At 37.7% G+C, this 23,687-nt stretch overlaps 1 protein-coding gene across 1 annotated transcript in view; it reads left to right on the forward strand.

Moving 5' to 3' along the window:
• Positions 1–2,745: 2,745 nt before the first annotated feature.
• The window catches only part of LOC136068248 (DNA mismatch repair protein MLH1), a 30,781-nt gene continuing 9,839 nt past the window's right edge, over positions 2,746–23,687 (forward strand). The window contains exons 1-7 of the mRNA XM_065775158.1: positions 2,746–2,788; positions 6,998–7,182; positions 9,539–9,637; positions 16,682–16,751; positions 16,886–17,021; positions 17,774–17,868; positions 17,967–18,075. Coding sequence (XP_065631230.1) covers positions 2,746–2,788; positions 6,998–7,182; positions 9,539–9,637; positions 16,682–16,751; positions 16,886–17,021; positions 17,774–17,868; positions 17,967–18,075 — 737 coding nt within the window. The remainder of the gene's footprint in view (positions 2,789–6,997; positions 7,183–9,538; positions 9,638–16,681; positions 16,752–16,885; positions 17,022–17,773; positions 17,869–17,966; positions 18,076–23,687) is intronic.

The following is a 23,687-nucleotide window of genomic DNA, read 5'->3' on the forward strand; positions in this document are numbered from 1 at the left end:
CATACTCCTTTGGAAAGAACCACCCTCAAGAACAATTGGAAAATGATCCGAGCACAACCTAGACATCCGTCTTTGAGAAACCGTTGGAAACTTATCCTCCCAATCTGCAGAAAACAAAAATCTGTCTAGCCTAGCCTTCGAAGCAACTTCTCTAGTATTTGACCAAGTAAAAGTACCCCTTTGCAAAGGCAGATCAATGAGACTCTGTTTCGAAATAAAATTGGAAAACTCCCGCATAGCAGCATTGAAAGAAGTAGACCCCAATTGTTTGGAAGGGGACCTAACCACATTAAAGTCACCACCCACACACCATGGGAAACTCCACCAACTATTCAATCCACAAAGTTCCTCCCACAAAAACCTCTTGTCTTGGTGTAAATTAGGACCATGAACACCCATAAACGCCCAAACAAATTGATCTGACACACTTATAAACTTACAAGAAACCGAAAATCTCCCCATTGCTTCCTCCATTTTATTCACTACCTGGGTGTCCCACATCACTAACACCCCCCCTGAAGCTCCACAAGAACCTAAATAAGACCTGTCAACATGCTGGCCACCCCAAAAACTACGAATCACTACTCTATTAATTAGCCCCATTTTGGTTTCTTGAAGACAAACCACATTTGGCCCCCAACTCCTAATCAAATGTCTAACCCTGAGTCTTTTATCCTGCTCATTCAACCTTCTAATGTTCCAAGAAATAATCTTCACACTCATTGATAAGGCACAACACCCCTCTCAGTACTTGCACTCCTAGCTTTACTTGGATCATATTCAACATTCAAGGAAGACAACAAATTCTTCAACTCTCGCTGACCTTTTTGGCCTGACTTGACCAACTTTGTCTAATCACCCACCATAAGTTTCTGTTTTTCTTTCTTTTGGTCTCCAAGGCTAATAACAATCCTGTAATCTGCTCCTCAAACCTTCCAACGAAGTGCTCACAGATTTCTTAAAGCCTTTATCCTATTAGTTACCCATTGTGATAGTTGACAATTGTCCACACTCTCCTTACACCCTATCTCCTTCACATGACTAGACACCACCTCCAATGGACCTTCAGTGGCCAAAGGTACCACACTAGTGGCTCATCACCTCTCTCACTATAGATCAACCTTTCATCAAATTCCACATATTCGTCACTATCCCAGGAACATAGACGAGGACTCTACTAGCCTTTCACCTTATCTGCCTAACTAACCCTCTGTCCTGCCTTAGTAATAGAAGCATTACCTGGAACACACTCGCCTTCCAAACTTGAGCAGCCTGACATACAATCTGGAGATCGATACAATGACAATGGGAGCACTAATTGTCTACCATCATGCAATTGTAGCATCCAGTCTTTGGAATTAGCCCAGACTTATCCAAATCTCTAACTAACTCCTAATAGTGGGGCCAGGAAGATGAACTCCCTCAGAATCAGAATCATAATTTGTAGTGGCTGAACCTTCCGAATCACAAAATCTCTTCCCATCTTCTGTTGCCACCTGAGAAGACAAAGACACCTACGCCGACACCATCAGGTCACTATAGGCTGTTACGGATTCACTGGATGCTTGAACCACCCCTACTAGCTTGACTGGCATGGTGTAGGACTGAGTCTGAACACGACGAAACACCAAAACTATCTGCACCCATCATTGCCGGAGCAATAATAGAAGGCATTGTCGTCGAGGACACCACCGGCACCAACATCAACCCACTCAGGTCACATTCGCCGACACCGAGTTGTGGGATGCATGGGCCACTTCCTCTGGTCCTATTGGCATGGTGGATGACGGAGCAAAACAGGTCGGGCTGTGCTAATCTCCGTCGCCTGCCACTTCCGTCGCTGCTACGGAAGAGCTCATGTCCGAGATCAGCTTTGGCGACATTGCATGCATCACCGCTGTAGTGGGCAAGTCATTGGAGCTCTCAATCTTCTTCGATTCACTTCTACTTAGGCTCGGATTATCGAAGCAGTTTCGATGAGAAGTCTCCAGATCATTAAAGCCGCTAATAGAACTTTCTCCAGCCTCAAAGTTACGTGGGCCTGACAAACCTAGGCCCAAATTAGACTCTAAACTTCCTAGAAGACCCGCTGTTTTACTCAAGGTTAATTGGGCTTTGTGATTGCATGGGCCCAGCCTCACGGTTTTATTCTTAACATTATTACTCTTCCTTTCTACCCAGTTGCCAGCTATTTTACCACTCTTAACTCTATCCCAGGAAACCCGCCTCTTTCCAAACTCATTCACATCCACAATCAGCCTCTCCCTAACCAACGTGACTTCCTATTATCTTGCAACTTTCCAAACTCAACAATTTTGAATTCGAATTAAACTTCAATGGAATATTGAGCTTATTTCCTTCCGAGATTTTCTCCTCAAAAAGCCTTACATTAATACACTACCCACCCTCACCACCACCCATAGCTGCCTGAGGAAGACTACCGGCCTGAGTTTCATACATTACTACTTGTGTTCAAGAATTGTCTCTCGGAGGCTCCACAATATCTCCACGACACCATCCTTGACCTTCTCTTTGATACAAGGCTGCGGAACAGGCTTCAACCTTGCCTGCACTGGAGCTTTGACAGCTTCCACATTGGACCTGGCAGTACGATTTTTTGGAACCTGCTTATAATTGTACGGTACAAAATTCAGTCTACCCAACGCATATTGGGAAGGTTCCAATATTCTTTTTAATTCAATCCCAAAAGTTCTCCATCCTCCTTGTGACTTATTGGCAGGAATAATGATAGTTCTTCGCAACCCTGCTACCTTAAGCTCTGTTACAGGCAAGTATTGACCAAACGAGTTGGACCCCCTTGCAAAGTATAGGCAGTATCACCCTCCCTGAACGTGAAAAAGTGCTTAGGATTAACCTATCACAGTGTGTTCCAGACTCCTCATCACCAAAGCACTGCACTCTTACCCATGAAAACAGATTGCATGTAATATTTTCCCGTTCAAAATCTTAAGGGAGTAAAAGTTCCCTCCTTCCTCCACACCAACTGAAACAACTTAGATTCAATAAAAAAACTTCTAAATCCACCCATACTAAACCAAGAAAAAAAAACGAAACAGGATTTATGACTAATTTGAGGTAGCCGGGCCTCCAAAGAGCCTACTGCCTCATTCTACACAGTACAATACTTGATTTACCTTCTATACTTTTGCATTTCCTCAAAAGAAAACAGTAATGATCTCATATCAAGTTTGAAATTTGGCTAATATCAGTCCCTCTTATATATAATTGAAAAGGTGCATCTCATGTTCTTTTCAAATTTAGTTTTATGATCAGCATTGCTTCATGTCCTATAGATTTAAGTTCTCTGTTTGCTTGCTTACTGTCATTTTGATAATCCTTTTCTTATTATTGTGAAATGATACTTTTGAGACATAAGTGGAAACGTAATATAAATTTTGTGTACAAATTAAATTTTCTGATTCAAATTGCACCATGAAAGTAATATAAATTTTGTTTGGTTAGTGAATGGCATCTTGGTATCCAAAAGAAAGGTGGAAGGCATCTTAACTCTCTCTGTTTTGCCTTTTGTTTTTTGTTCACTCCCCCTTCCTCAATGGTCTTTGGACCATATGGCATCTCCTACCTGCCCCTTCACTTGTAGCTTTTCTAATGATTGTGTTGCTAGACATGACAGTTTTTTTTCCCCTAATATTCCTGATTCACTTTGCTCAATCTTTTAGTTTTCTTATTTTTACTAAATTTCCTTCATATCAGCTTAAAAAAAAATCTTCAAATTAAATATGCTTGGTGGAATTGGTTCCAAGATCGGTCGTAGATACGCTTTCTGGTTGCAGAGAAGGAAACAAACAAAAGAAAAGACAACAAAACAAACATAAACCAACAAAGAACTAAGTACAGAGCAGAGAATTAAGGAACAAAGGGAGAGAGTTACTAGAGGTGATTTCCCAAGCCCTAGTCCAATCAAATAGGGAACCACTAAAGAAAGCGAGCAACTGGTAATCGGATTTGTCCGTATCCTCAAAGGTTCGCCAATTCCGCTCCCTCCAGATACACCACATTAGGCACAAAGGAGCTAAATTCCAATGACCAGATACGCCAATTCTGGCAGATACGCTTTTTGGTTGGTGGAATTGGTTTGGAAAGCACTCTTCTAGCATTTGGAATTTAACTCCTTTGTGCTTAATGTGGTGTACCTAGAGGGAGCGGAATTGGCAAACCTTTGAGGATACGGACAAATCCGATGACCAGTTGCTCGCTTTCTTTAGTGGTTCACTATTTGATTGGACCAGGACTTGGGGAATCACCTCTAGTGACTCTCTCCCTTTGTTCCTTAATTCTTTGCTTTGTACTTAGTTCTTTGTTGGTTTATGTTTGTTTTGTTGTCTTTTCTTTTGTTTGTTTCCTTCTCTGTACTCCTTGCTCTACCTTTTGTTTTTCATGAGGTAGCTCTTTGAATATACATCTTTTTACTTATAAAAAAAAAACAAGATAACTCTCTCTCAACAAGTATATTCATAAATGTGTGAGGAAATTTACCTGATTTTATATTTATTTTTAACTCCTAAAACTCCGTTTTAAAAATAAAATAAAAGGTTTTCTAGCATGCTTTAGTAATGGTAGTAAAGTAATGACATAAGAACTCACGTGTTCCCCCCCCTCCCTTCTTTTTTCAGATAGATTGGTAGAATGCACTGCTTTGAAGAGAGCTATTGAAATTGTTTATGCTGCAACACTGCCCAAAGCATCAAAACCCTTCATATATATGTCAATCGTATTGCCACCTGAGCATGTTGATGTGAATGTGCACCCAACTAAGAGAGAGGTACATGTTTCTGGGGTTTGTTCCCCTGGTCTTTTCTGATATATCCAAACCTAACTGAAAGGTCGAGTCTACCTAGGGTGAGAAAAAGTAGAAGAAGAAAAAAAGAAAGAAAGAAAGAAAAAAAACTGCATATTTTTTTTCTTAAGGGTACAGGCTGAAAGTTTTATCGTGCAATTAAACCCAGAGTGCATAACATTGCCAACTTAGAACTTAAAGGCAAAATAAATCCAATGAAATTCATCAGTCTCTTGGTATTCTGTGATGGTGTTCCATCTTGTCTGATATCCTTTCGATTGCTTATATTATGCGCTTGTTCATAATTGAACTTTCTACAATGTGTACCCATGTTAACTGTTGAGGCAATAGTATCACTTTTCTTCTAGTAAATACTAGTTGAAACCAGAGGTAATATTAATATTTTTTCTTTGTTTACCTAGGGTGATGTATGTTAGATTTATGGTTAAGTGATTAAATTCACCATTTCCTAATAGCTTAAGCTTTTGGGAGAATTGGTAATTTAACATGGTATCAGAGCAGGAGATCCTGAGTTCGATCCCTGACTTTACTCTACCTCTCATTTAAAAATGTTAAATTCCCACTTGTTGGACCCCCACTTATTAAGGGGAAGTTTAGGCCCACAAGTGAGGGGGAGTGTTAGATTTATGGTTAAGTGATTAAATTCACAATTTCCTAATAGCTTAAGCTTTTGGGAGAATTGGTAATTTAACAATGTATAACTTTGAGCAATCAATAAGTAAAATGAGATGTCTTGGGGTAGAGTAAATTGATTTAGCCTAGGTCAGCTTGCAGATCAGCTTGGGCTTTTCCATTGCAATATTTCATGATGTAATAATGGCTTACTGTGGCTATTAGAAGAAAACTTTTGAAAAAATAAAAGACTTCTTTATTTTATTTACTTAAATCCTTTTCTTATTATTGTGAAATGATACTTTTGAGACATAAGTGGAAACGTAATATAAATTTTGTGTACAAATTAAATTTTCTGATTCAAATTGCACCATGAAAGTAATATAAATTTTGTTTGGTTAGTGAATGGCATCTTGGTATCCAAAAAGAAAGGTGGAAGGCATCTTAACTCTCTCTGTTTTGCCTTTTGTTTTTTGTTCCACTCCCCCTTCCTCAATGGTCTTTGGACCATATGGCATCTCCTACCTGCCCCTTCACTTGTAGCTTTTCTAATGATTGTGTTGCTAGCCATGACAGTTTTTTTTTCCCCTAATATTCCTGATTCACTTTGCTCAATCTTTTAGTTTTCTTATTTTTACTAAATTTCCTTCATATCAGCTTAAAAAAAAAATCTTCAAATTAAATATGCTTGGTGGAATTGGTTCCAAGATCGGTTGCAGATACGCTTTCTGGTTGCAGAGAAGGAAACAAACAAAAGAAAAGACAACAAAACAAACATAAACCAACAAAGAACTAAGTACAGAGCAGAGAATTAAGGAACAAAGGGAGAGAGTTACTAGAGGTGATTTCCCAAGCCCTAGTCCAATCAAATAGGGAACCACTAAAGAAAGCGAGCAACTGGTAATTGGATTTGTCCGTATCCTCAAAGGTTCGTCAATTTCGCTCCCTCCAGATACACCGCATTAGGCACAAAGGAGCTAAATTCCAATGACCAGATACGCCAATTCCTGCAGATACGCTTTTTGGTTGGTGGAATTGGTTTGGAAAACACTCTTCTAGCATTTGGAATTTAGCTCCTTTGTGCCTAATGTGGTGTACCTGGAGGGAGCGGAATTGGCGAACCTTTGAGGATACGGACAAATCCGATGACCAGTTGCTCGCTTTCTTTAGTGGTTCCCTATTTGATTGGACCAGGGCTTGGGGAATCACCTCTAGTGACTCTCTCCCTTTGTTCCTTAATTCTCTGCTTTGTACTTAGTTCTTTGTTGGTTTATGTTTGTTTTGTTGTCTCTTCTTTTGTTTGTTTCCTTCTTTGTACTCCTTGCTCTACCTTTTTTTTTTTCATGAGGTAGCTCTTTGAATATACATCTTTTTACTTATAAAAAAAAAAAACAAGATAACTCTCTCTCAACAAGTATATTCATAAATGTGTGAGGAAATTTACCTGATTTTATATTTATTTTTAACTCCTAAAACTCCGTTTTAAAAATAAAATAAAAGGTTTTCTAGCATGCTTTAGTAATGGTAGTAAAGTAATGACATAAGAACTCACGTGTTCCCCCCCCTCCCTTCTTTTTTCAGATAGATTGGTAGAATGCACTGCTTTGAAGAGAGCTATTGAAATTGTTTATGCTGCAACACTGCCCAAAGCATCAAAACCCTTCATATATATGTCAATCGTATTGCCACCTGAGCATGTTGATGTGAATGTGCACCCAACTAAGAGAGAGGTACATGTTTCTGGGTTTGTTCCCCTGGTCTTTTCTGATATATCCAAACCTAACTGAAAGGTCGAGTCTACCTAGGGTGAGAAAAAGCAGAAGAAGAAAGAAAGAAAGAAAGAAAGAAAAAAAACTGCATATTTTTTTTCTTAAGGGTACAGGCTGAAAGTTTTATCGTGCAATTAAACCCAGAGTGCATAACATTGCCAACTTAGAACTTAAAGGCAAAATAAATCCAATGAAATTCATCAGTCTCTTGGTATTCTGTGATGGTGTTCCATCTTGTCTGATATCCTTTCGATTGCTTATATTATGCGCTTGTTCATAATTGAACTTTCTACAATGTGTACCCATGTTAACTGTTGAGGCAATAGTATCACTTTTCTTCCAGTAAATACTAGTTGAAACCAGAGGTAATATTAATATTTTTTCTTTGTTTACCTAGGGTGATGTATAACTTTGAGCAATAAATCAATCAATTAGTAAAATGAGATGTCTTGGGGTAGAGTAAATTGATTTAGCCTAGGTCAGCTTGCAGATCAGCTTGGGCTTTTCCATTGCAATATTTCATGATGTAATAATGGCTTACTGTGGCTATTAGAAGAAAACTTTTGAAAAAATAAAAGACTTCTTTATTTTATTTACTTATCTATTATTATTATTTTGATATGTAAGAAAACTTGTATTAAGAGAAGACTTGTTTATTAGAAAAATGAAGTAGCCAAAAAAATATGTACAAACAGTACAAATGAAAAAAAAAAAAAAAAAAAACTATGTATAGGAAGATAGGGAATCTAAAAAAGCGGAATGAAAATGGTTGTGGAGATATGGATTGGAGAGAGATGTCCTCTGGAGGAGGGTCATTGAGGCGAAATATGGGGATGGTTGGGGTGGTTGGTGCACAAAACCGGTATCAGGGACATATGGTGTTAGTGTGTGGAAATCAATTAGAAGTGGTTGGTTAGCTTTTTTTAAATTTCTTTGGTATGACGTGGGTGATGGTACTAATGTGAAGTTTTGGGAGGATGTATGGTGTGGGGTTTGTTCTCTTAAAGAAGTATTTCCAAAGTTGTATGGTATTAGTCGGGCAAGAGAGGCTTCTGTGTCAGAGGTCATGTGTTTCTCTCATGGGAGGATCCATTGGGACGTTTGATTCCGTTGCCCAGTGCAGGATTGGGAGGAGGAAGTGTTGGATTTGTGTTGGGTATGCTTTATTCCACAAATGTACAGGGCTTTGGTGCTGATAAGGTTTGTTGGAAACTAGCAATGAGTAAAGGTTTTGAGGTTAGAGGTTTTTATCACGCTTTATCCCCTTATTCAGACATTTCGTTTCCTTGGAAAATGGTGTGGCAATTGAAGATTCCTCCTAGAGTAACATTCTTTTCTGGGATTGCCGCTCTAGGTAAGATTCTAACTACAAATAATCTTTGGACTAGGCATATTGCAGTGCTTGATTGGTGCTATATGTGCAAAAGGTGTGGGGAATCAATGGATCATCTTCTTCTTCATTGTTCGATAGCATATGAGTTGTGGTCTATGGTATTCTGTTTGTTTGGTATCCATTGGGTTATGCCATATAAAGTTATTGAGTTGTTGGCTTCATGGCAGGGCAAGTTTGGAAGACATAGAAATATAGATTTCTAGAGGTTTGTGCCACATTGTCTATTTTGGTGTTTATGGTAGGAACGGAATGCTAGATGCTTTGAGGACTCGGAATGGTCAATCCCTGATATAAAGTCCTTTTTCTTCCATGCTTTCCTTGAATGGAGCTTAGTTTTACCTTCATGCACTTCTTTGTCCCTTCTTGTTCTTCTTGATCATTGTAATTTGGATTACTAATTTCTGTCACTGTAGTACATTTCCAGTGTACTTGGATTGGCTATTCTATGATAAAAAGTTCTTACATTATTTATCAAAAAAAGAAACTACTAAAAATATTTTAAGAATACAAGAAGAAAAATTAAACATGTTATTATCAGTGGTTTTCTTTTCACTAAGCTGAACCATAAATTGGAACAAAAAATATCATGTGATGTTCTCTGCAAATGTGTTGTTTTTCCAATTAATACCCTGAAAGCAAGGGGTTATGTCTAAGTTACGCATTTACCTCTTGTTTAGAGAGAGAGAGAGAGAGAGATACTCAATTTTTTCATATACCTGGACTTCATCAGAAATACCTTGAAAGAGGCAAGAGTTACCATTATGATTTATGAAGTGAAAAAATAGAAACATCTTTAGCTTTTCTTGCTTATTCTTTGATTGGTTCTTATTGGAACAGCTGATGCAGAATGTTAGTCTTTGTCAACCTCATAAGGATACCATATTGTGAGGTTCTAATTGAAAACAACATGCCTGTCATATGCAGGTAAGCCTTTTAAATCAAGAAGTTATTATTGCGAAGATACAGTCAGTGGTTGAATCAAAATTGAGAAACTCCAACGAGGCACAGACATTTCAGGAACAGGTATTTCTTGCAACTTGGTCGCTGAACTACAAACTAGATCCATTTGAGTCTTCGATAAGAAAATATCTGCTTTTTAAGACTTTCCTCCTATGTCCACCTCAAATAGGGTTAAAAAAGAATAACAATGAGCTTATGTTCAATTTGGGGAAAATCCTGTGTTAGGTTAATTTGATTAACTAACACTGGTCTTATTATACTCAAATAATAATATGCATATTGTTAATATACCTGCACTATAGTTAAAATTTATAAATCTGTTTCTTTCTTCCCCAAGTGACCAAAGTTCTTCCTACAAAGGTGCCATACCCTGAGGTGGAGCTCCTATTCATGATAGGACCTACCTTGTCAGCATCTGCATAGGATTCTATTGATGACAGACTATGATTAGAAAAGAGTACCTTGACTAGGAGCTGATATCATATACGGAAGGATATGTTAAATAACATCTATATGAGAAACTCTGCGTGCATGTATAATTGGCTAATCGCACTAAAAAATAAGCAATATATGGGCAAATGTGAGACAGATAACCAGTCCCAATTAAGCATTGTTATCTCCCTTTATTAGCCAATACTCATTACTAGCCAATACTTGATTTAGGTGGTACATGTGGGCTTTGGAGGCTGAATGTCCGCCAAAATTTCGAAGAAGTGTGATAATCCCATAAGATAATGGTTACTAAGATGATTTCAAAAGTGGTACCCACATGGATGCCACGTGGGAAGGGAACACTCAGGATAAGTTTAAAATATCAGACTAGTGGGTATTCGGGCTAGGCTAATAAAATCCGAAGTCCAGGTTTGGTATTTTTTGAGCAGGGGGATACTTCCGGTTCCCAATTAGTATAGACCAAAGACCAATGGGCTATTGAGTTGGGCAAGGATTCTAAAGCCCATAAAATTTTGGTGATGTTTGAAAAGGGGGAGAGTTCTAAGTCCCACTCTTTGAAGCCCAAGGCCAGCGGTGCGTTTCTCTTTTCTTCTATTTGCTAGCCTTGATCCTTTTGACATTGTGTTTAGTCACAAGAAGACATTACCTCCAAGTCTACTTAGTGGGCTGAAATTTGAGGGATGATTGAAAACCTATACATTTTTCATATCTAGGTGATGCTCAAAGCATATTATAATTTTACTGCACTATCAAGGATTTGCTAGCTCCAAAATGAGTTCTAAAAGGGAACAATCAAGAAAAGGAAAATTCTGTCTTGGATTTTAAAAATCTAGAGAATTTGATTGCTCTGATTATGAGGTGTTGCAGAAATGTAAACCTAGATGTCTGTTATTGAGTAATCATTGAATCTGAAGTACACCCTTTTGATGAAAAGTAAGGACCTAAATATTTTTTAAAATTGAGAAACTAACCTTAACTATTTAATACACTTTTAGCACAATTTGAAAGTACCCATTCCAAAATGCTCAGAAGGAAAAAAAGCCTTTATTGAGTAGGCAAACGAATCAATAAAATTCTTAAGTTTGCCTCAGATATTGATTAAATTAATTAACAAAATAATCATTCTCAATTTTTCATAGATAGGCAAAAACAGCTGTAGCAAAAATGCATCTGGAATCCAGGCCAATGTATTGGGCATATTTATGGGCATGACTGACAATTTGATGAGTTCGAACAAGTAAAGCTGATATTGATTGCTGACTCTTATGTATGGGCTTGATTTAGCATTTTTGAGATAACACCTCGGGGAGGCTCCAACTAAGTTGTTAATATAATAATATATAGGTACATCTCTTAACCCAAAGTTTAAGTCTATAAGTTTGGGCTCAACTATGTTATATTAACCACTTACTCCTCTCATTATTCAATTTGGGACTTCACTCACAAGTGTATACCTAACAATCTCCTTCTCACCTATGCATCTTTACCTCTCTTTTAGGCTTTAGGACCTCTCTATGGGTCACAAACAAGTCCTACTAGCTCCCCTTGCCTATAAGTTGTTTCTTCACTGGTGTGTCATCCATGCATGTGCCTCTTGTAGCCATCCATGTGAATCACGTGTCAACCTCAAATGCTCTTTCTTGAGAATTGGCCTGCATTTCTCTATCCATGGGAACCTCGCACCGCCCTGTCATCTAAAACCATTGGCAATACTCATTTGTTGGGCATTTTTCCAAGATCATTTGTGTGGGCTTGTGATGTAGGAGCATCTTCTAAGTTGTTTTAAGATGTGTTGATTGAGTTCAAGTTGGCAGCCTTAACTGTTAAGAAATGTTAGTACCGTTCTTATCCAAATTAGTTAGTCATGTTAATGAATAGTTTACTTGTATTAGATGTAGCCAATGTTATTTTGACACTTAGCAAGAGACTAATGGTTGTTAGTTGTAGGACAGATTGGATAAGTACTCTTGAACTCTCATTTTCTAATCAGTTTTGAGAATTAATGATTTTAAGTCTTTTGAGTGCTTTTTTCATTGTAACTTTGTGTTCTTGCAGAGGTGCCTTACTACCTACTAAATGTTCTAAGCAACTCTCGTTGTGAACAAAGTCCAAAACAGTTCAAACCTACACACATTCCCTACACTAGTTTGGTATCAGAGTTTGAGATCCTTAGGATTCAAGTTCTTTTGCAATATTTCTTCATTCTAGTTCCAAGAACCCATCAAGATTCAATCTTGATTGTTAATTTTAATCCTAAACACCTTCCTTCAGTTAACAACAGCCTTCAATTGCATTAGCGATTAGTTTGCAACAACAATAAGTAGTGGTGAGTGAGAAGGGATGAAAGGCTAAGGGAAAGAGACCTGCTATTTCTACAGCAGATGAGGAAGACATTGTAGCCAATGAAATGGGGATCAAGGGGGTCAATTTGATTTTCCAGTTGAGGTAGTATTGTTGAGGAGGAAATTAATTGCCTTGATTGAGCATTTGTGAAGAGATAGGGTGGTTCCACAGCAACAAGCTTAGCATAATGTTGCTGAGAGTGATGCTTTAAAGAATGGCTTAGGGGTACTATCTTTTTGCACTACCTGTTCCATCTAAAACAGGGTGTGCATGTGGTTTCTCAAGAAGTAGTAGACAAGATGAAGTTGAAGACAATTGATCATCCTCAACCTTATAAAGCTGTCATGCCTCAAAAAGAGGGAGGTTTGTGAGGGTTGACATGTAGTGCTTGGTGTCTTTCTCAATAAGAAAGCAATTCTTTAATGAGGTCCTTTGTGATGTGGTCAAGGTGGATGCCTGCCATCTATTGTTAGGTAGACCTTGGCAGTTTGACAGGAAGAACCATGTACGATGGGAGGAAGAACTTATACAACCTGATCAAAGATGGGAAGAAGTTCACTCTACTGTCACAAAGACTAAAGCTTAGTCCTCTATTCCCAAATTTTCATTCTTAGTCACTAAGTCCTTTATGAATGAAAGTTTGGAAGTAGGGATTGTGTCTATGTTGTTGTCTGCTTTAGAGTTAGATTCTGTGAATATACCAGTAGAGATTAGGCAATTGGTTATGGAGTTTGAAGATGTATTCCCTATTGAGTTGCCTAATGACTTACCTCCTACGAGGGATATCCAACATTGTATTGATCTTGTACCTGGATCATCTCTGCCCAACAAACCTGCATATAGGATGAAACCTTCAGAAAAGGAGGAAATTCAAAAACAAGTGGGAGAGTTGCTAACTAGAGGTTATATCACAACTCCAACGGAATTTTCTTTGGTTTGGGCAATGATTCAAAATTTCACTTGGTAAATTGGTCTAAGGTAAAAATGAAGAAGAAAAAAGATAAAAGGTTATCCTAGTTAGTATGGGGGTTGGCGTTTAGAAATTTGAGACGCTTTAATGAAACTTTGTTGGGAAAATGTTTATGGCTTTTGGGACGAAGAGAGATGCGTTTTGGAGAAGGGTAATATGGGTTAAATATAGAAGCAAGGGGGGAGGTTGGTGCTCTAATTATGTTCTAGGCCCTTGTGGGGTGAGTTTATGGAAGTCTATTAGAAGTGGTTGGTCTAGTTTTTCTTGCTATATTCAATTGGAGATGGGTCAAGAGTGAAATTTTGGTATGTCGTTTGGTGTGGGGATAGTCCTTTGAAATTGAGTTTTCCACAGTTATTCAACATTAGTAGTGATAAAGAGGCATGTGTGGCTAATCTTGTGAAGTTCCCCAATGGGGTTCTTTATTGGGATAGGGAGTTCTTGTGTTTAGTTTAGGATTTTATGGATGTTTTATATGGAGTCTCTTTGAGGGAGTATTGGTGAGGAAAAGCTATGCTGGTTGCCTGCCAAGAGAAGGGGTTTTGTGGTGAGTAGCTATAATTGAGCTCAGATGGGTGTCTACCATCAATTATTCCCTTAAAGGAACATTTGGAAGCCAAAGGTCCCTTGTAGAGTAGCATTTTTTGTCTGGACTGCAGCCTTGGGGAATATTTTAACGATTGATAATTTACACAAGAGGAAATTGAAGATTTTGGATTGGTGTTATATGTGTAAAAGAATTGGTGAATCAGCAGACCGTCTTTTATTACATTGTCCTATTGCAATCGAGCTATGGTCTATGGTTTTCACCTTGTTTGGTTTCTACTAGGTAATGCCAAAGACTGTGGTTGAGCTTCTAGCATGTTCCAAGGAAAGTTTGGTCGCCATCGCATTGGTGTGTGTTAGATGGCTGTCCCTCACTGTTTGATGTGGGGCATTTGGCGTGAGAGAAACAGCCTGTGCTTTGAGGATTCTAAAAGGACAATAGCCGATCTAAAACTTTTCTTTTTTAGAATGCTATCAAATTGGATGTCTTTCATTGGAAGCCTTTCTATTTTTCTGATTTATGCTTGTAACTTGTGTACTTGATTGTTATTGTTCCCAGCTGAATATGTTGTGTATACTTGGGTTTTTTATGATTTGAATAAAATTTCCATTACTTATCAAAAAAGAGAAGAAGCATTAGACCTTGTTTTGTTCTAGTCCTTACACCTAAAAAGGATGGGTCTTGTAGGATGTGTGTGGATAGTAGGGCTATTAACAAGATCACTATGAAGTATAGGTTTCCAATTCTTAGGTTAGATGATATGTTGGATTGTTTGTCTGGTGCCAAATTATTTTCTAAGATAAGCTTGAGTGGCTATCACTAGACTAGAATGTGTCTTGGAGATGAATGGAAGACATTTTTCAAAACCTCTTCATGGCCTATCTGAATGGTTAGTCGTGCCATTTGGGTTAGCAAATGCTCCAAGCACTTTTATGAGGAGTATGTGGAGTATTTTCTCTTCCTTTTTGTACTTTTTTATAATAAAAAAATCGTTGCACTGCTAGTACACTACCTGTGTACTGGTTTGTTCCTGGTTTCTTGATAAATAATTTTTACATACTTATCACGAAAAAGAAAAAGAGGGAGAAAATAACCCACAAAGGCCAATGTGCCTCTATGCTCAAAACACTCAATAATTTTATTAATTTGCTCTTATCTCCCTTGAATACTTGAGCACAAATATATATAAACACTCTTTCCTTGTACTAGAAGTTTTAGGACTCGTGATTGGACTAGTAAAGTTAATCCTAATAAAATACTGACTTGAACTCTAAATAAACCTAAGACACTTGTATCTCTTAGAAGATTCTAGACTTAGCTAATGACCAAGATACCCTTAATTTGCTGGAATTGCGGAAATTATAGATTTGCTCCTAAATATAAGTAATAGAATAAAAACAAAATAAAAAATATTTTAACCCTGAAAGACTCATACTTAGACCATTAAAGCCACATGACTTTCACTTCGATTGGACTTCACACGTGGACCCCATAAAGTAATTCTTGAAGGGGCGATTTTGCAAAGTAATAGCAAATTATTATTGCATGGCTGCTTCAATACCTCACAAGAAGGCCACCAAACATGACCATGAATAATGGCAAATGGATGCAGAGTTATATTAGAAGGTAAATGAAAAGAAGCATCCTTCATTAGTTCTCTTTACGAGTGGTCTTTTGTATCGAGTTTTACTGATAGTAACTCTATTCACCCCTTCATCAAGCCAACTCATATGTAGATATTATCCCATTGTAATTCTTTAGGCTACTTCATGTTTATTTTCACGACGTAGTCTCTTTTCAATAATATTATTTTTACCTATCAAAAAAAAAAAGAAAAAGAAAAAAAGAGAGAGAAGGTAAACGAAAAGAAGCATGATGGTGCTTAGCAAGTTCACAAGTTTCACAATGAAAATTTGAAATATAGTTTTTATTTTTATTTTTATTTTTTTATTTATATTTATATTTATTTATATTTAATTATTTTTTATTTATATTTTTTATATTTATTTTTAAATAAATAACAAAGGGAAAACCTGTAATAATGGAAAGGGAATCCAAAAGCCGAGATTGAAATGCTTGCAGAATGGGTGAATCCAGAATATGAAAAATACTTCTAGTTGGACTACTAAAATCTTAAGACTCTTGCTACAATTGACTTGATAAAATTAATCTCAAATGGATTAAATTATGAAGTAGCAACAAATCAATCTTACATTGCTGCATCACAAAGCCAATGCTTGCCCATTTAAGTGATGTTTAGAGGTTGATTTCATTTCAAGTAATGAGAATATGTCAGTTTTTATGTTAATTATCCAAATTGCAGAGCTGCCACTAGAATTTGAGAAATTTATTCTACATTCCTTGGACTAAGACACTTTGATTTAATTTGGATGTGTAGTTTGAATTTCTCATGGATAAATTTCCAGTTGTCAAAAAAACCTAACTTGATGGAAGAGTGAATTTAATTGTGTAATCAATGTTGAACACTCATTCACGGTATGGGCCCAACTTCTCTAAATGATTGGTGTGCAACATTTGGACATTTTAAATTTTATATGGGAATTGAAGTTTAGTTTTAAGATCATGTGGTCTAATATCATAATAAATTTCCACTTGTCCCAAAAGCCTAAGTTGATGGGAAAGAGTTTCTTTTATCATTTAGTCAATATTTAATACTCATCCAGTCTGAATAGGCTTGTGGTGCTTTCACTATATTTGTGGCTTGATAATTCAGATGAATGTTGCTGTCTAACTTGTTAAACTGGTTGGCATCTTTTATCTCATGGTCTGGCAGATAGTAGAACCATCTCCATCTGGTAATATTGGAACAATCAAGGATTCTAGTGTCAGCCCCTCACCATCTGGTATAGTGAAGTGTTTCCCTTTTAATTGGGTTGCATGCTCTTGTTGCCTATATTCCTAATATATTTTAATAACCATACTTGCTCATTATCTGGGAGCGCCCTCATCTTGAAAGTGTCTCACAATAAATTGATAGGTTCAAAATCACAAAAAGTTCCTGTGCATAAAATGGTTAGGACAGATTCATTGGATCCTGCTGGAAGGTTGCATCACTACTTGCAAGCAAAGCCTCATGGACCACTTGAAAACAATCCTAGTTTGACTGCTGTGAGGTAGGATTTGTTTTTGGTTTATTTGCATTTGCTTTACACAAATAAGTCATGTAGGAGCACTTTGGAGAGATGGACTTCTGAGCTGTTTCTCATGAGTGTCGAAAGTGTACGGAAACTTGATTAGAACAACATGAATTCTCTTCAGATTTTTGTCACTGAAGTTTTTGGTATTGTTTTCATTGTCGTCATCATTGTTATTATTGTGGACAAATTATAGTAGGGCTGTGCTTCACCAAAGTTGAGATGGCCAAATACTGTTACATATAATGGTGACTCTTCTCACAATTTTAGTCATTCGATTAAGGTTCTCTTGTTTGATAGATAATAAAACATTATAAATTAGATCCTTCATATAATAATATGGAGGCTTTTTTTTGCGGGGGGATAAATAATGTATTTTATTGTAAATGGAAAGCTTAAGTGCATAGGATGTATACACTAGCTTTCTTAAACTTTAGATTCTAAATGAAAACGATCCTATAAAATCTACAAACAAATGGTCCTCTATTTCCAAGAGTACAAGTCTGCTCAAACAGGGATTCCATGGTGATTAGGTAGAGGAGTCTAATGGTTTGGATTTAAAAAAAAAAAAAAATTCAAAGGAAAAGTGAATTATATCCATTATCTTTTTAAATGCAAATGGAATCATTATCAATTCAATTTTTCTGTTGAGGGAATTCTCCAACATGCATTGAATTGTAATTTCAGAAAGCGCTTGGAAGGTCTGTGTGTTAATAAATTTCCAATTTTAGGTCTTCTGTAAGACAAAGAAGGAACCAAAAGGAGACAGCAGATCTTACCAGCATTCAGGAGCTGATTGATGAAATTGATTGCAATTGTCATTCTGGTGAGAATTTTAGCTTTTTTTTGTCTGTTATATGGAGGACCTTTTGTTCGAGTTTGGTAGATCTACCCAATGCTTCTCACTGATACATGTTTTTACAGGTCTACTGGATGTTGTAAGACACTGCTCATACATTGGAATGGCAGATGATGTCTTGGCATTGCTTCAGCATGACACTCATCTCTATGTTGCAAATGTGGTGAACTTGAGGTAACAATTCTGTTGCTATATATTTCTTGAATTTCATTGTAGTCAAAGACTATATTGATAAAACCATCTTTGCATATGATATATTCCTGCCTGTGATCTGGCATTGTAGTTTTAGCACTTAGTTTGTTAGTTAATGAAGGTTTAATTTGTTTTTAATGAGACTTTCATGTCTGAATAAAAACTTTCAGTTGATGAGATACTAAATTGTTGATTTTTAAAAGTGCCTTCTTCCTTTTGATTGCTTCCCCCTTCCTTTTTTATTTAATCTGTCCCCCCAAACACCCCCCCCCCCCTCCCAAAAAAAGAAAGAAAAGAAAAGTAATATAACTTCATTGAAAATAGAAAACAATACAAACAAAAAAACAAAAAACAAAGCACACAGGCATTATACTAAGGAACTAGAAAAAACAGTGAAAACTATAAAACAAAGAAAGAATAACTATCTAACAAATCTGTCAAAAAATTAAAAGTAAAAACACCCAAAGCATTTGTCCACCCTAGAGAAGTTTGGAGAAAAAACAACTTCATATCATGAGTTGATCTCTTACATCCTTCAAAATTATGAGCATTCCTCTCCTGCCAAATACCCCACATAATACAATGAGGAATCATACTCCAAATCACCAAGGACTTACATCTGCTACATTCATATGACCAGCTTGCTAGAAGATCCACAACATGGCATGGCATAACCCAATGAACCCCAAATAAAGAAAATACCATATTCCACAACTCTCTAGCTACATGACAATGTAACACTAAATGATCAATGTACTCTCCATCCTTCTTGCACATGCAACACCAATCCAACACAACTACTCTGTGTTTCCACAAATTATCTGTAGTTAAAATAAGCCCCAAAGCTGTTGTCCACATGAAGAAACTAACCTTTGTTGGCACCTTCAGTCTCCATAAAGGTTTCAAGGGAAAAAAGAATGGTTGTAGGACACAAAACCTTATAAAAGATTTAACTTCAAAAACCCACTGGCAGAAGGTTTCCAGCATCATTGATCCACTCCATTCTCTCTTGCCAAACCAGAATAAATCAAATCCAAAAAGGTGACCACCGACTCCAATTCCCAGTCTTGTACCCGACGAACAAAATTAACATTCCAATGGAAACCATTCCCTAAGGAAGATAAAAGCTTAGCCATAGAAGATTCCTTATTATTGGCAATACTGAATAATTTTGGAAAGACATCTTTTAAAGGTGTCCTCCCACACCAAGTATCAAACCAGAATTTGATATTGGCACCATCCCCCACCTTAAAAGCAACAAGACTACAAAAACTGTCCCATCCCTTTCGGATATTCTTCAAAGGCAAACGCCATAAGTCCCCTGCACACCATTAGAACACCAACAACACACCCCCCCCCCCCCCCCCCCCCCCCCCCCACATATTACCATATTTAGCATCCACAGCTCTTCTCCATAAAGCATCTCTCTACATAGCAAAACGCCACAACCATTTCCCAAGTATGGCCTTGTTAAAACGAATCAAATTCTTAATGCCTAGCCCCCCATTTTGAGTTGGCTCATACACCTTTTTCCAACCAACCATATGATATTTGAACTCATCTCCCATCCCTCCCCACATAAAATCCTGCTGTAATTTTTCAACAGGACAAGCAATACTCCTCAGGATAGGAAACAAGGACAAAAAATAAGTAAGGAGACTAGACAAAGTACTCTTAATTAGCTTGAGTCAAGCCCCCTTTCCTCTTCCCAGCCAACCAACCGTCTCTCCATTTTCTCTAGCACACCATTCCAGACTGCTTTAGCTTTGAATATAGAGCTCAAGGGTAAACCCAAATATTAGCTTTGAACGTAGAGCTCAAGGGTAAACCCAAATATTTCATAGGCAATTAAGCTAATTTACAACTTAAAATACGAGCCAAGGCCTCCACATTTGGAACATCACCAACCGGAACCAATTCAGATTTCCCCAAATTTATTTTCAACCCAAAAATAATCTGAAACCATAAAAAAACTGCTTTCAAGTGTCAAAATTGCGCTGGGTCTGCCCCACAAATAGATCAAAGTGTCCTTTGCAAAGAGAAGATGTAAGATAACTATCTGTCTGCCAGGACCACCACCAACTGAAAACCTAGAGATGTTATTGCCTCACCCCACTTTCTCCAACATTCAACTAAGCGCCTCCATAACAATAATAAAGAGTGGAGGGGACAGTGGGTCTCCCTATCATAATACTCTTGAGCTATGAAAGAAGCCAGATGGGTTGCCATTCACAAGCATTGAGAAACGAATTGTAGAAATACACGAAAAAATCCTTTGCCTCCACTTAGGGCCAAAACCACATCTTTGAAGCAAAAAAAATAAAAAAATTCCAATGTACATGATATTAAGCCTTCTCCATATCTAACTTACATAAAACCCCTGGCATACCAGACCTGAGATGACTATCTAGGCACTCATTAGCAAGTAACACAGAGTCCAAAATCTGTCTTTTGCTGACGAAAGCATTTTGAGGTTCCGACGCCACCTTATTTAGCACCAGACTTAGTTTGTTTGCCATAATTTTTGACATAATTTTGTATAGCCCTGTTATAAGACCAATAGGCCAAATATCCTTTATCTCAACTGCCCTAGGTTTTTTGGGAATAAGAGAAATAAAAGTGGCATTGATACTCTTCTCAAAGGATCCATGTGGATGAAAAAAATGAAATAACTGCATAACAACAGCCTTTAAAATCCCCCAACAATGTTGAAAAAAATTCCATAGCGAACCCATCCGAACCTGGAGCCTTATCACCATTCATATTGGAAATTGCCTCAAAAAGCTCATCCTCTGAAAAATTTCTTACTAGCCAGCAAGACTCCTCATTCTCCAGAACTGAAAAACATAGAACTGAAAAAGCTAAACCATCCAATGGAGGTCGTCAAATTCCCAGCACTGAGAATAAAGCCTCATAAAAGTTTACCATCTTCTCTTTGATAGCCGCCTGGTTAGTAATCTCGTCCCCTTCCACCACTAGCTTCCCAAGGGTGTTATTGCAATGATGGGAATTTGCAAGCCTATGAAAAAATTTTGTATTTTTATCGCCTTCCTTCACACACACAGAAACCGAGATTTTTGTCGCCAACTAATTCCCTCCATTGGCATAATTTTCTCAAGCTTTGCTCTGGCCTGTACACGTAGTTTTTTTTATTACCAAACAGAGGTCTAGACTCCTCAATTGCATCCAAAGTTGTAATACTGTCTAGCAAAGATTTTATTTTCTGAGCAACGTTACCAAACTCTTCTAGGTTCCACTTTTTCAAGTCAAGTTTGAGGGCCTTCAATTTATTAGCCAAAATAAAACTGGGTGTGCCTTGAAATTGATAAGATTCCCGCTAGCCTTTAACACTGTCCGTAAAACCTTCAAACTTTAACCACATATTTTCAAATGAAATGGACTCTTACCTCATTGTAGAGAACCACACTACTTATCAAAAAACTTGGGGGAGACGCCTCTGAGATATCATAGAAAAATGCTCCTCCAAAGTCAAAGTAAATAAGAATCTGTCCAGGCAGGAATGAGAGTTTGTATTAGACGAAGCGAACTGACCTCCCTTCATATGAATATCCATCAAACCATCGGAGGAAATAAAATCATAGAAGTCTCTCATAGTAGAAGCAAATGCCTCTGCTCCCAACCTCTCACTTGGGAAGCGAACTACATTAAAATCTCCTCCCACACACCACGGCACAGACCACCAACTGAAAACCCCGGCTAACTCCTCCCAAAGGAATCTCCTATCTGTCATAGAATTTGGTCCATAAATTCCAGTGAAAGCCCATTCAAACCCAGAAGACAGAATTCTGAATTTACCACACTGAATAATCTCCCGCCACTTCATCCAACTTTTCCAGAACCCTTTAATCCCTCATAAGCAACACACCTCCAGTGTCCAGAAGCCCACCCACAAATAACAAGTCCACACAGGGACTACCCCACAAGCTCCTTGTCATCCCTCTAGTAACATACTCTAACTTGGTTTCTTGAAGACATACAGGGTCTGCTTTCCACTGCTTGTGCAGATTTTTAACTCTCAACCTTTTCTAAAAATCATTCAATCCCCTTACATTCCATGATAAAAGCTTTAGATTCATAACTTTGACCTCACCCTCCCACTCTTAGTTGTCCTTCTGTTGGAACACCCCACATTTATAATTTACGTTGGAAATTAGATTCTTCAATTCCCTATACCCCCTTACCTCTGTATTACCTTTAATTTTTCTAGGGCTAATCCCTTCACTGGCATCCTTTAAATTCACCTCCGTGGCACTCATCAACTCCATGATAGCCTCCTCAAAACCATTAACCTTTACCCCCATGTACTTCCCAAACCCATTGGAATCTTTTCATAAATAACCCAGCTGGAACATTGTTGCTGCTCTGTATTATTTCCATTCTTGAATATCAAATTACTTTTCTCATTGGCACTGGATATACTCATCATCAGTGGCTCAACCCACATAGAATCATTGTCTCCCTGCCCAAATATAGCCAACTCATTATTCAGCACCTCACTAAGACTTAGACTACTCATATCATCATCGATATTTGATATCCTCCAGGAGACCCTCTTCCATATCAGCCCAGTCATCAGACCCAGCTGGCAGCCTACCCACCTCTATTTCTGTGTTCCCTCTTTCTTACTTTTCAATTCCAGCCATTATAGGAAGGAGAGTCGATGATGACTCCGATAGACTTCCCTGATAAGAGAAAGGAAGGATTAGCTTCCTACTGTTTTGCAGCAACCAAGAGTTGGAATCTCTGGAAATACAGCTGACTTCGATTGATGTGGGTGATCCAGATGGTTGCAGTGCCGCCACCACTGATACTGGAATTGTCTCTACCGACCCGACACACATCTTCATATATTGTTCTTCTTAATTCCCAAAATATCATCCTTCTTAGCTTTATAATCTGACTGTATTTGCGGGGCTGATTGAGTGGACCCATGTATAAGTGAACCCACCTCTTGAGTCAACTTTTGTCTCCAAACCCATTTAGTAGGCTGGTTTGTTCTTGTGTTTGTAAACTGATTTGTGGATGGGCTCAATATTTTATTTGGCTTTGAGTTGGGCTTCACAAACTTTAGCCCATCAGAATTGGTTGGGCTTGACACGCTAGCCTCCTCCACTCCAGCCCATTTAATCACCCCCTTCCCATCTTGCCCTTTTTTTAAGAAAAGTGCTACGTTCACAACATTTTTACAACAAATCCTAGGTGGCAAGTTGTTATAGGTTTTTAATTTGAATCCATCACTGAAATTACTTCCTTGCCTATTAGTAATAGCTTGTAACAATCTGCCACCTAGGATTTGTTGTGAAAGTGTTGTGAAAATGTTGTGAACATAGAATTTCTCTTTTTCAAAAAACAATTCACATTTAAATCACTGTTACAACTTTATTCAAATCCCCAATATCTTGCTCCAAAAAAAAGTTGCAGTTTCCTTCCCTATTGCTGCTGTTTTAATGCTATCCTCAATATCTCACTCCAATAAATTAGTAGTTTCCTTCCTTATTACCGCTGTTTTAATACTGCCATTAATCATGACGTCTCTGAAGGATTGTATTTCCCCCAAAGAGCTTGATTGGTGC

Source organism: Quercus suber, unplaced genomic scaffold (genome assembly GCF_002906115.3).
Source record: "Quercus suber isolate HL8 unplaced genomic scaffold, Cork oak 2.0 scaffold_106, whole genome shotgun sequence".
NCBI classification, from domain to species: Eukaryota; Viridiplantae; Streptophyta; class Magnoliopsida; order Fagales; family Fagaceae; genus Quercus; species Quercus suber.